The sequence below is a fragment of the Thamnophis sirtalis genome, unplaced genomic scaffold, assembly GCF_051295495.1.
Source record: "Thamnophis sirtalis isolate CommonGarterSnake01/CBP01778 unplaced genomic scaffold, rThaSir2_p1.2 scaffold_1, whole genome shotgun sequence".
NCBI lineage: Eukaryota > Metazoa > Chordata > Lepidosauria > Squamata > Natricidae > Thamnophis > Thamnophis sirtalis.
The window spans coordinates 111941684-111956344 of NW_028261381.1; the positions used below are offsets into that span (position 1 = coordinate 111941684).

A 14661-nucleotide genomic window follows, 5' to 3' on the forward strand; every position below is an offset into this window, starting at 1 on the left:
TCACATCATACTCTCTCATTATTTTATTTACATTCTCAGCAAAAAGCTGCTACTCTCTTCAGCAAATTGCTGAGACTTTCCCACCAAGGAGTTTGCCACTGCCATTGCTAGGAAGGGGCTGGTAGGCAGAGTACATTCATTTACTAAGTAATTCTTCATCTCTCTTTTAGGGAATCACAACATGCCCAAGTTTCTGAATGTTATGGTCATCAAGGAGTAAAGTGAAAGGAAACAGAAAATAAAGCAGACAAGGAATTTAAGTCTAAAAGAAAAGGACTGCTTTTTCTTTCTCCTTAATACTGCAGCTGCTTCCTGTTTGCCTGTTGATGCCAAAAGATAACAGGAAATAAGGCAACTTAGCAGGAAAAAGCTGAAAGTGGATAAAAGTAGTAGCACTCTTCACTGTTCCTTACAAAAAAGTGAGAAGAAAAGCAGAAGGGCAAAGAATGCTATTTCCTAGTCTGTCCTTTCAAGTCACCATGCTGCTTCTCTTGGCTGGAAACTGACTACAAATTCATCACAGATACGTAAGCGAAGAGCCAAGGCAATACCGGTAGGGTAACTATTGTTCTGGTAGTGGTAAAGAAGTGAAGTAGATAGGTGGGATTCCCAAGAAAATTAAATACAGAAGATAAACAGTAGAGGTAAATGACAGCAACAGTGACAATGGAAAAGCAATATGGGAAAGGGGACTGGAGAACTTGAGTTATTGCCACAGCTGATAATCTGCAAGATAAGGAAGCCTCAAGGGGCTGCATAACGTTTCTGGGACCACGTTCAAACTGGAGATGTGCATCTCTGCTGTAATTAATTAATTCACAGAAGCAAAGGCAAGAGCTCCTTAAAAAAAAGGAGATGAACAAGACAAATCACAACTTATCATGAAGTATGAAGGCAGCCAATGCTTCTTTTATAATCCTGTCTCCCATCTAATAGCAAATGAAATATTTTATGAATGCAGCACTTCATTTAATTACTCATGCTTGCTTGCAAGTATGCATCATAGGAAAAGTTCAATAGGTGATCCATTAACATTTCATTATTTTTTAAATAAATGTTAATATTATTTTTACCTAAAGTAGAGATGACAATTCCAAGAGTAACTAATGATTTGTTAATGTTGGCACCCTCTGTGATTCGATTTTTGCAATAACTAGGATCGGCCTTTTCACTGAAACACATAACCAAAGATAATTGAAGTAACAGCAATGATTATCAGCATATAAAAGTAGCAGCATAAGAAATGAGAAAACATTCTACAACTCTCAAATAATGAAAAGAATAGCCTATTTTCACAAATGCAAGCCCCTACGTAAAGTTTTCTAATATTTCCAAAACATGCAAGGTTTACATTTGGCCTGCTATTCAAAAGTCTATGACTTATCCATGGACTTGCCATATGCATGGTCATCCAGATATTACAGAATTACTATGCTATCATCAATCCTATCATGGGTAATCATTTGTGGAGTGGAATCTGGGTAACTGAATGGGACTAGTAGAGCATTGGTCGGATGCCCTTCCTGTTGCAAATGCGGAGGTTTGTTCAGCAGATATATTCTCATGTGCCCAGAGAGAGAAATATCTGCCTCTACCTAGGATCAAACTCACAGCCTTCTGATTGTGAGGCAAGAACGCCACCTCTAGGCCACCGCACCACTCTGTTTCCTGTATAATTTCAAATGTACCCAAGAATTCCCCCAGACCACACACATGAATTCCACAGCAAACAGTATAGAAGAGAAATTGTTTACTAACAGTAAACAATCATGAATAATAGGCTTTTAAGAGGTTTTTCCAAAAACTAAGTATTACCTGCCTGCAAGGTCCACTAAATTGATCTTGCTTGCTGTTTCAGAAGGCAGATTATTCTCAAGTATAGCCTGAGGGAAAACAAATTCAAGCAGTGTGATTTCCCAGTAAAAATTCTAATTCTGCTATAGTCTAGAACAGACTGATTTTGTGAGGTGCTTCAAGTGGTCAACCAGCATTTTATATCAATGGGATTGCATGCCTGCCAAGCATATGTATTCATTTGATTTCTATCCTGCTGCAATGTCAATTCTTGGAGGGCATCATGTCAAATTAAAAACAATATGCAATCCAAATAGCAAAAATAAAATCAAACCATCAGAGGGAGATGCTATGGTGAAGAACACCTAAATAAAACCTAAATAAAACCTAAACATCATAATTAAAACATAAGCACTGAGGATTTTAATCAGATATGAAGTTGCAAAGGCAATATCAACCATTGATCTTAGTAGTTAATTGGGCAGAGAGGTAGAAGGTGTGAAAACGGAAAGTGGGTTGCCATAAAGGAGAGAGAGAAGGATACGACAGGGGAAAAAGAGAGGAAGATATAATGATGGCCTTCTCATGTTTGGTTTTTACTCTGCTCATCAATATCAAAGTAGCTCAGCTGAAGGGGATGCAGCTTTTAACTGAAAAAAAAACCCCGCCACTCATCAGTGGTCCCACATTATAAGTATAATATAATGCTCCACGGTACAAATTACTTTTATGACAATGTCATTTTGTTACAATGTATTCGTAGATGAAATCAACACCAACAAGACTTGCTTTTATGGGTTTCAAAAATTACTGGGAAAATTCAACTAACTTGAGTATACTGGATGGTGAAAATAGCATGGGATCTACTGCTGGCATCATGAACATGAGTAGCTGCTGTGATTCTACGCACAAGAAAAGAAAAGTTAATATATTATTATTTGTGGGGTAGGAACAGTGACTATGATAACTTATATGGAAGAATAAACATGAAAACAAGTTAACCATCATACTATAATTTTGGAAGATTTTGGTAGAAGCAGCTGACGTTTAGACAATATATGGATTATCCTTGGAACTAAATGTAAAACTATATTCCACCACATGACTAAGCTATATAGAATCACATGGACTTCACATACCTCTATATAGCGATTATGCCCATCCTTTTTATAAGAAAATAAGTTTCACAGAATTAAAACATTTAAATTAAGAAACTATTATTTAATCAACATTATGTCCGCACTAATTAGTATGCTATTATGGAGGATAATAATTTCTTGCAATGATTAACCATTCCTTTTGCTGATGAAAGCTGCAATATAGAAGGATAATGAGAAAAATAATTATAAACAAGCTAACATGAATTAGAGTACTTTAATACAAAATACCTATTTGCTATCCCTTCTTCCAGAAGTTCAACTACTTGTCTGTAGTCTGTAACCATATGTTGAGATAGCCCTGGAAGAGATTTTAAGGAAGAAGGATCAATAGGTTTTTTTTAAAAAAGCTTCTAGTGTTTTATCCCAAAGGTGCCTTTTCAAGAGGCAGCTAGAGTTTCCGGGGGAAGGGGGGGGGGTTGAAGACATTTCGCTTCCAAGCAGCTTCTTCAGCTCTTGGGTGAGAAGCGAAATGTCTTCAAACAAAGACCAAAAAGTCCAGTTGCCTCTTGAAATAGCACCTTTGGGACAACCATGACCTGGAAGACTGATAATCTCCATAGACATTCCTGTCTTAATACTAAGGATCCAGAGGGCACCAAAGAATAGAAATATTTTCTGTAACATTATGATTAGCAGAAGAGACTCTTTTGATGACCTCCCCTGCAGCAGAAGCTTTCCTAACTGGGTATCCTAGAAGATCCTTTTCCTGTTGGAGCCCAGCTTGTGGAATGCACTAACTAAAGAGATGGTTTTGGCCAGTGGTGGGTTTCAAAAATTTTTTAGAACCTCTTCTGTAGGTGTGGTCTGCTTTGTGGGAGTGGCTTGCCAGCCATGTGACTGGGTGGGAATGGCTTGCCAGCCATGTGACTGGGTGGGGGTGGACAACTTGTAAAATGTGGTGAAACTCACTTAACAACGCTTTTGCTTAGCAACCAAAATGTTGGCTCAGAAACTCTGGCATTTGAAGCACACAAGTCTTAAAGCTGTCAAGTTACAAGACCCTTGCACCCCTTACCCTTTAGAACCCCCCCGCAGGGTGTTCAAACTTGACAGCTTTAAGACTTGTGGACTTCAACTCCCAGAATTCCTCCTCTCACTCTTCATCTTGATAATGTGCGGAAGGGGGGAGGTGGTGGAGGGAGCTGGAACCGATTCTAAATGGCACTGTAGATTTGTGGAACCTCTTCTATAGAAGAGGTTAGAACTGGCAGGAACCCACCCCTGCTTTTGGCCTACAACCAAAAATAGCATCTTCAAAAGGGGAAAACTGAAAAAGAACAATGTCTTCCACCAAATGTTTAATTATTACTTATGGCTCTCTGTGTGTGTATGTTCCAGTATAACTCTGGAACGCCTCAAGCAATTTCAACCAAACTTGGTACACAGATGACTTACTCTCTGGAAAAAAATATTGTGGGGGTGAGACACCTCTAACACCTCTTGGGATGTGTGTTCTGTTAAGATACAACCAGTTGTGCCTTAAAATGGCTTTCACTGTACTGCCGTAAAATGGATTCTACTGTACAGAACAGTGGAGTTGCCATGGTAATGGCTGCACAATACTCCACAAGGGGGGTCCCTCTGGTAAGGAGAAAAATCCAATATTAGAAATTACGTTTGGTCCAGACATTTTCCCCCTATAAATAAATACCCAGACAACGCCGGGTTATTAGCTAGTATTATATTATATACAAATATACAATATATTATATTATATTACAAATTTTTCAAATAGAAAAATATATTATGGATGAAACAAATGATCACAGTATTGCTGGAACAAGAAGGCATAACTGTTTAAAATAATTGTGAATACAAAATCAATGAATCAAACTTCAGTTACAAAATGTATTTTAATTGTATGGAAGATAAGACATAGATATTACTAAGGATATCTAGTAATTGCACAAAATATTCTCCATACTTTTCAAATTATCTCACATGTCTCTTTTTTCCTTATTAACCTCTATTAAAACATAACGTGTGACAGATACTTTCCAAGCAACACTCAAATAAGTAGGTAATGGGATTGGAAAATTATAGAAGACACAAGAGCACAGAATACACAATGAAAGCTCTTTAATCTCATAACACATGAACAGACTGAACCATAGTTAGCTGGAAAATTGGGAGCATCCTAAACCAATTCTTCCTTCTGATTTTTCAAGGCTTGCTGGTCATGTTAGGTACTGATGGCTCCTTCTATTCATATATCAGGTTCATACTACACTATTAGTATGATATGATTAATAATTCATTCAAACTGAATTATCAGTTTTGAAATCAATTCAGTCTATGTATGCAGAAAATTTTTTATGTCTATCACATGACCTTGTTAAACAAAGAGGGTTTTATTTTTATTTTAGACATAGAGACAAGCTTTTTTGAAAGTCTGAACTACAGTGTTAGCAGCAGAAAGTACTTTGCAAGACCTTGTGAACTGATCCTTACGAGATACATTAAATACCTTATATGTAATGCCTCCTAATTAGCTGATGTAATTAGATGTAATTATCTAGGTCCCAATTACTTGATTTGTCAAGAACAATCTTACCTACACCACCCCATACAAAGTACACCTTTCAAAAATAGTTTGTATTAAGAATTGTAGCTTTTAGTAGTTTTTCATTAGTAGCTTTACTATTAAGAATAATGTATTCAAGATTTACATTCAATACTTTTTTTTGCCAAAAATAATTTACAGTTTATCGCCAATAAATTTTGGGAGCAACTGGAGTATATGTCAGTCATTGGGTAGTTAGATGCATAAAGCATAAAATTAGGGAAAGGTAGAAGTGTCACAAGCTCTTTGAATAACACTGGATCTCCATCCATCCCTCAGAACTTCTAGAAATAGTAAGCAAAAGCAATGGCAAAATGAATGATAAAATGACAAAATATTTCACAAGATGTAAGGAAATAAAACTAAAATAAACTATTCTCTCTCTCTCTCTCTCTCTCTCTCTCTCTCTCTCTCTGAATAATATCTACCTTCGAAAAGACAATTTACCTTGAACATATGGACCCATCTCAGGGTGTTCACGGACACGAAGTGTATACGGCTTCTTATGGTTTGACTGCCTTAATAAATCGCGGACTTGTTCATTATAAATTTCTAGGAAACTAGAAAGAAATAGAGATGAGCATAACATTCTTTGTCTAAGTATTTGGACACTGAAGCAGCAAGATCAATCCAGCAAAGTAATAGTAGGGAAAACAATAGAGAGTCTGGCAAAAAATAATTTTGGCATTCTTTTATTCGTTGCTGCTCTGACTATTTTTGTAATGAAATGAATACAGTCACAAAATATCGTAAGAATAACTTTGGACAGAGGTGGGCTTCAAATATTTCAGCAACAGGTTCTCTGCCTGGTTGCTGAGTGGGCGTGGCCATGGTGGGCATGGCCTAGTCAGCCTCTTGCACCATGGGGGACACACACCATTTTTTCCTTCCCCAGGCTCTAGAGGCTTTCTTCGAGTCTCTGGAAGGGCAAAAATTGCCTTCCCCAGGCTCCGGAGGCCCAGAACCTCCAGGAGGCCTGTTTTTCCCCCTCCCCAAGCCTCTGCACAGGTCCTGCACTTACCTCGGGGCCAGCCAGGGGTGGGATTTGGAGGATCTCTGAAATGGCATAATGTTAGCTAGTGCGAACCCCTAGCAGTCCACCCCTGGCTTTGGAGAATATTTGGTAGGGAGGCATAGCAACCTTAGGTGTTTCAATCTAAAATGATCCTTTCCTCTCAGAGAAGATTCTTGCTAAGAAAGGGAATTTCTATTGGAGAGTTGTGAATTACCTTGATTCAGTTCCAAAAAGCCTTCAGAGGAATGAACGTAATACCTGATTATAACTCTTTAAAGCAGCTTTTCTTGGGATTTTATGGGAAGTGCAAAGGTTGACTGAACAATCCCACAAGAAGGAATGATTGCTTTAAAGAGTTGTAGAAGCTGCTAGGTTCATATTTTTAGACAATCTGAAGTACCTTTTAGGAATCAAATCAGAAACATTGCAAAGCCCTATTAATTCCATTCCCTGCTGTTTTGCATCTCTAAAAGCTATTATTTAAGTATATACTACATTTAGTGTTAATACATCTCTAAATATTTACTTTGACAAACTATCATAACCAATGCCTATGTTATAGTGTCAATGTAAAAGTTCTATAAAGTTTATGGGACTTCTAAATGTTTAAGGATAGCTGAACATAGTCCAAATATTAGACATCCAAACATACTCTAAAACATGATGTAATTAAAAATGACAATAATTATGCCTTCTAGTTCAAGGAAACACAAAAAGAAAGAAATTACCAGTGGTTTGATACAGAAAAGAAGAATAGGTAAAAACATATGACCATATGAGAAAATTAAGTAATACCTACCTAACTTCTACTCTGCATGATGTTGACTGCTTGGAAGAGGCACCTTCTCTTGAAAAAAGACCCTATGAAAAACAATAATTTATATTTTCTATCTTCTATGACAAAATTAAGCAAACTTAAACGAAGCATTTCATTTAATGACATAAATACCTGACATATCCGAGGCGTTAATCCAATGGAAGCCTTGAAAAAAAGAAGAGATTATGTGAAAACTGTTCCTCATGTGTTTTAGAAGAATTACTACTATTCATTCAAGTTCCAGGATTCCCCGCATCTATGACAACTCACCAAGGCCAACTCGCCACAGGACAAGGGTTACACTAGTATCAAAGAAATGGTGGAATAGAACCATTAAAGAAAGAATACAAAGGTAGGGATAGAATGAAATGTGAATGGCAAAAATTAAAATATTTTTTATTTATTTTAAATAATTAAGTAGTATTATTAAACTGTTTTGCAGTCAGTTGTCCCATAGTGAGTTGGCCACGGTGAGTTGCCCTGCAGTGATCTGGCTGTGGTGAGTTTTGGCTATGGTAAATTGTCTCATTCCAGAATTACCCAGCCAGCCTACTGAGCCATGCTGAGAGTTGAAGTCCCCCCCAATCTTAAAAGTTGTTAAGGTTGAGAAACATTGATCAAAGTGTTGAGTTAGTGTTGAGGAAACACATAGGAAGCTGCATGACAAGCAAAGGGAATAGCACAAAATAATATCCCGGCTTAAAATGTTCATCACTATTGTGCTTCAACTTGACAAAGCCAGACTAACTGGCGTTCCATGATATTATTTCACATGCTTTCTTATATAAAGTAGCATATTATTAGTGTAGGACTATATTCTTGTAAAATAGTATGAAAAGCATTATTTTAATATGAATCAGGAAACAGTTACATCTGTTACATTAATGCAAACAATTAAGTTGTCAATATTTTCAAAAAAAATCCTTATATGGTGATTCTGAATGTTAAAATTATTTTTTTATTTAAAAAAAAGATAAAGCAAAGTACAGAATTAAGGATACAACTCACTGGAGTTCCCATCATGGTATATGTTTTTCCTGAACCTGTCTGTCCATAAGCAAAAAGACAAATATTGTATCCTTTAAAAGCACTGGATAACACCATTGTACCAAGATCCTGAAAAACCTGCAAAGAACAAAGAGACAATTTATACACTGATGTGTGATGCTAAGTTTATTGTTTGTACATCTAAAATGCTTTTAAATTCTAGCATAAAATTTCTCAAAACAGAGAGAGGGAATGGAAGGTCAAATGTTTTAACAAAATACAAAGGTCACTCTGCAGTGGTGGGTTACGGCCTGCTGGGAGCAGGTATTGTTCCGGTATGGTGTTCTGGAGGGTCCGCCTGCCCATGCTCCTTACCGGTATTTGAAGTTTTCGGGGCTTCCGTGCACGAGCACGGAGCATACGGTGCCTGCACGAAGCTCCGCCAAGCAGCTGGAGTGTCACAGGCGATAAGTACGCATGTGCACGCTGTGTGCGTGTGCACACGCTATGCGCTTTCATATGGTGGATTCCCGGCCCCGTTGTACCATACTGGTTGCACCAGGATTCAACCCACCACTGTCACTCTGGTACATTTTCAAATTCTTAAATTTCGCTCCAATTAATGTAATATAATTACTTCACCAAGCTTCTTTTACATACATTTCATTCTCAATAGGTACAAGTAATCCTCAGCTTATGACCACAATTGAGCTCAAAATTTCAGTTGCTAATCAAGACAATTAAGTGAGCGTTATCTCATTTTACGATTTTTCATGCCAGTTTGTTAAATGAATCACTGCAGCTGTTAAGTTAGTAACACAGTTGTTAAATGAATCTGGCTTCCCCATTGATTTTGTTTGTTGATTCCAAAAGGTGATCACATAAACATGGGACACACAACTGTTAAAAGTACATGTCAGTTGCCAAGTGTCCTAATTTTGATCATATGACCACAGAGAGGCTGCAATGGTTGTAAGTGTGAAAAATGGTCATAAATCACTTTGTTCATTGCTGTTGTAACTTTGAAGGTCATTAAATAAATTATTGTAAAGCGAGGACTACCTATATTAGTCAGTAGTGAGATCAACATCTGAATATCTGAAGTTTGTTTGTATTAATCATTGTTACTGATATTTATTTGATACATATATTTACATTCTGTAAATATGTTCAGTGACCAAAATAAAATTTGATTTGTCTTATTGAGGATAAGAGTTATTTCTCAGAAGACAAAAAAAAAATGGATTACATGAACTTGCAACTCAGTGACAGGTTCATAGCTGAATTCATTCCAGCATGTTAATTCATGCTGGAATGAATAACAAAAGTACAGTTAAGTTCAATGAAGGGAGGATATTAAAATAACAAGTCATGTAGTAAAAGTTTCTTCTGGTGAAGATGCTGAATGGCAAGAAAAAGAGAAAGAAAATATATCTTGGGCGGGTTTGGATAAATATATGCAGTTAATCGAGATATATGGAGGTGGTTGATCAATTAACAAGAGATCCCAACTCCACTCACTCCCCATCTGTAATTGGATCATAGCAATTGTTGGTATTACCGTAATTTATTTACGTTTTTAGCACATGTGTGTCTGTTAGGATTGTAAGCCACCTAGAGTTTCCCTTAGTAAGATAGGCAGCTGATAACTTTTATGAATAAATACAGTAAATTAAAATAATATAATTAATATAACATAGCATAATTTTATTGTGATTTAAGAAACTTTGACTCTTAATTCAATTCCTATCAAAAATAGAGATTAGCTTCTTAAAAACATATCTGCACTTTAAAAGAATATAAAAAGTTATCCAATTTTACAGTTTATTTTCATATGCATAACCTAAGAAAAGTAGTTGTAATGGTGCTAAAAGATTAGATTAATAGTTTATCTATTGTAGTTGTGCATCCTGTTTCCTAATTTAGCCAATCCAGATTGCAATGGTAGATCAAGATAACAAATACACTCCCACAGTCACCAGCTCATAATTGGGATTCAGAAATATATTTTCTCTGATTCTAGAATTAGCACAAAAGCTTCATGATTTACCTTTCACAACTTCTTCTAACCTGTTTAATACATCTCAGGTGTCAATTTTTGCTGAACAAAATAAAACATAATTGGGGAAGGGAGGTAGAAGGCAGAAAATAATTGAAAACTGTTTTTCATGGCTAGAATTAAGGTATTGTTAGATTTTCTAACAACCAGTTGTTACTGTAAGTTAAATAATAAAATGTTGGGTTTGCTATTTAAGGTTTGTAATTAAATATGAGCTTGATCTTGTTGGATGTATTATCAAATCCTGCAGATCCTATAGGAATCTGCAGGATTTTCTTTTCTTTATTTATTCTGTGCCATTAATATGGTCAAAATTGGTTCTTTTTACAAACATTGCAAATCTTTTGTAATTCTTAGTTTAGACAAAAATACTCTCATATATTGCAATTAAAACATCTGTTTTTATTTAAATTGATGCTTTCTGTGAAGAATGCTCTTTCTAAAAAAGAAGAACGCCAACATTGTCAACATTCTAGGAAATTATACTTTTTAATGAACTCTAACTTTCCACAAAATTATATTAGAACATGTACTAAAGCTTCACCCTTCTTTTTGGACCTATTCCTAATAAAATATATAGTTACTACAAGAAGCCATGTGCTAGTTCTCCAAGATTTGTTTTAATATATTCTCTATCTTGTAAGTTGTTGTTTTTTCTCATTTTCTGGTTTGATTCCTAAATTCATTCTTATTCACCTTTCATTTGAATGGAACTTAAATGAATATTTCATCTCTCTCAAAAGACACAAATTCTTGCTCCTGACAACATTGAATTATGATTTATAGTCATTTTTGCTTACTCTCATCTTCAATAATCCTTCTTGAACATTCTAGCTTTATAAAAGATTCTGTAGTGTCTGATAAAATTAGATTATTAATTAATATCCTCGATAAACATTTGAAAAAATAGATTACATTGCTGATCTCCTTGGATGTAGAAAAAGCTTTTATATGAAGGAGAAGGGATTTCTGATTCCATATTCATGTAAAACATTCAAGCCCACTAACTTTTGATAAATACTTTCTAAATCAACAAATACACAACAAACTTTCTGAGATTCCTAAATTCTCTGTATTCTGCTGAAGAGTGAAAACCCACCCTGCATTTTCTTTGACTAGCTTAAAGCCACAGTACATTTCTCAGTTTTTCTGAAATTTTACTAACTCTCACCTCTGGTGCTCCTACAATCCCAATTCTAACCAGTATATTCCCAGGCTGATTTAACACATTTATTATCTTGTTATATAATTTGCATTCAAGTTTGGAAACTTTCCTTTGTATAGGGAGGAGAAACAGTTCCAATCATCAGACACAAATGCAGTTTTTCTGCACACATTAAATAAATTCATAGCTACTCCAAAAGCAACATTAAGCATATTTTAACATTTCTCTAAACACTAAACACCTACAGTTTTACCACTTTTCCTACTATCATGGTGTTTATGGCGTCTGTTTTTGTAGATACTAACATTTATAGGATTTATTTCAATTCCATTCTTCAAACTATCACTAGCTAGATCCTTTTAAAATATTTCTTAGCATCTTCTCCATTTTGTTCCAAGTAATTTTATTACATTTGTTTTTTACTACATCAAAACTAGAATTTCCAAAAAAATATTTTATTTTCAGCACAATAATTTTCTCTTTCTCTAATTATTCCTTATTCTTTTTGACTTTGTGATTTTTTTTCTTTATATACATACAGCATTCAATATCTATCACTCTTCCTTTTTCCAGCATTTCTCTTACAAGTATTTTTTTCCTCAATCAAGGCCATTTTCCCCTGATAATAGTCAAGCATTTTTTCTCATACTTTCCATTAGAATAATTCCACTCATTTCTCTAGCAATTTGTGATATAATTATTTTCAGTTCCAGCTTACACATTCCATTTCCTTATGTATACTTTCCCATGCATTCTTAGTCCATCTTGCAGGGTTTCCCTCCCCCAACCCCAGGATTGTGCTTTTTTTCTTCCTATAGTCATTCTATAATTACTGTATGACAGTGGTGGGATTCAATTTTTTTTACTACCGGTTCTGTGGGTGTATCTTGGTGGGGCGTGGCATGGCTTGGTGGGCATGGCAGGGGAAGGATACTGTAAAATCTCCATTCCCTCCCGATCAGCTGGGACTCGGGAGGCAGAGAATTGATGGAGGCAGGGTCAGCCAGAGGTGGTATTTACCGGTTCTCCGAATTACTAAAAATTTCCTCTACCGGTTCTCCAGAACTAGTCAGAACCTGCTGAATACCACCTCTGCTGTATGGTTCCCCCCACTTTTTCATGTCCATTTTTTTTCTTCAAACATCCATTCCTGACATTACCAAAAGAAATATTTCTTTCAAAAGTAAAATCGGGCACAAATCACTTAACAAGTTGAGGACCACCTATACATTGTTTTTTTTTAAATTCATCGATCATTACTCTTCCCTGCTTCTATGATCCTATGCATGCCTGGAACTCCAATCTAGATACCATTTTCCAAGTTCACATAGGGTTGTCATAGTCCACCAACTATGAAGTATATACAGTTTATCGACACATGAAGGATATGCATGATATTCATGTCAGTATAGACACATACAATTAAATTACACAAGTGCAATTGTTATGGGGAAAATATTTAAGATCAGTTTTAACGAAAAGGCTGACTGTGGTGCAGTGGTTAGAACGCAGTATTGCAGGCTAACTCTGCCCACAGACAGAAGTTTGACTCAAGGTTGTCTCAGCTTTCCATCATTCTGAGGCAAGTAAAATGAGGACCTAGATTGTTGGGGGCAATATGCTGACTCTGTAAACTGCTCAGAGTGTGCTGTAAAACACTGTGAAGTGATATAAAAGATTAACTGCTATTGCTATTAATTGTTGTTTATAAATTTTTGAGGGAACTTATTTTCCTTTTGTGTGGGGCCTTTTTATATTTGGGGTAAATTTTCCATTAAATGAATATGGCATATAAAGTTCCTAAATATTTAAGATTATGTGATCATGTGAACTTTTCTCATATAAGATCACATAATTCCAAAGGGGAATACATTTAAATTACATATTAATTTAATTACTAATCACATTAATATTTAGTGTAATTAATTTATGTCATTAGTTATTTAATTATACTTATATAATCAGATCATATGCAAATCTAAAAATACTGAATTATATGAATTAATGGTAGTTAAGGCTGTAATGAAAATGTATTTTTGGCATTTATTATTCTCATAAAATTTAATAGAATTGAAGAAACTTTTAAGTGAAATTTTTATGGGAGGACAACAGACAGAATGTTATTACCTTGTGTGTCATCATAATACATATACAGCAGTGGTGGGTTGCTCTTACTGTCACTACCGGTATGCTGATCACGCACTTGCCCATTCTGTTCACGCACGGGCCAGACTTCTGCTGTGCGCCTGTGTGCAATCTACCACCCGTGCGACAACCAGCTGATTGTTGGGGCTTGTGCAGGCACCACACGCTGTGCGTGTGGGCGCACTTTGCCGCTTGCCATAAAAACAGGTATAGAGCATGGGTGGGCCAAAAGAGCCACCATACCAGTACGCTCTCAGCTGCTCCCGGCCACTACTGGTATGGCTGTACCGGGCCGTACCCGCACCAACCCACCTCTGATATACAGTAACCCACTTTCAAGCCTTTAAATCCAAAAGAAAGACATGTAAGAATTTCTCACATTTTTTTCCTACTAAGATCACAAAATGAGACAGCTAAAGAATCTTGAGATGAAGGGATGGATATTGTAAAATGACACCAGGACTCTCTGCCACCTTACAACATAAACAATTGCTAGAAGATTCTGAGAATGACAAGAAAAATGCAGAACTTTCCCACAATTATTCAAAATGTTATTAATGATAGAAATCACCACAGTATTAATTTTAATCAACATTACTTTCAAATTTATGGATTGGAATAGGTTTGAAATCATACCCTACAGACAGATATCTTCAAAGACATCTCTGCTGGTTTTTGAATTTGATAAATTGTTCCAAGAAATAATGTATATGAGAATACATAAAGCACAACATTTATCTTTAGAAAATGCAAATCCTCTGGAAACTGAAACCTTGCCAGTTCAAATGATACATATAGTAATGATTTAGGTGAGCTGAGGTGGCACAGTGGTTAGAGTGCAGTTGATGCTGCTGATCACCGGCTGCCAGCAGTTTGGCAGATCAAATCTCACCAGGCTCAAGGTTGACTCAGCCTTCCATCCTTCCGAGTTTGGTAAAATGAGGACCCGGATTGTT

General features: G+C 36.0%; 1 protein-coding gene across 1 annotated transcript in view; it reads right to left on the bottom strand.

Moving 5' to 3' along the window:
* The window catches only part of STARD9 (StAR related lipid transfer domain containing 9), a 94620-nt gene that overhangs the window by 55733 nt on the left and 24226 nt on the right, over positions 1–14661 (bottom strand). The window contains exons 4-11 of the mRNA XM_014063212.2: positions 8358–8474; positions 7482–7514; positions 7332–7393; positions 5965–6077; positions 3183–3252; positions 2624–2696; positions 1816–1883; positions 1074–1171 (exon numbers count right to left, since the gene is read on the bottom strand). Of these exons, the coding sequence (XP_013918687.2) occupies positions 1074–1171; positions 1816–1883; positions 2624–2696; positions 3183–3252; positions 5965–6077; positions 7332–7393; positions 7482–7514; positions 8358–8474 (634 nt within the window). The remainder of the gene's footprint in view (positions 1–1073; positions 1172–1815; positions 1884–2623; positions 2697–3182; positions 3253–5964; positions 6078–7331; positions 7394–7481; positions 7515–8357; positions 8475–14661) is intronic.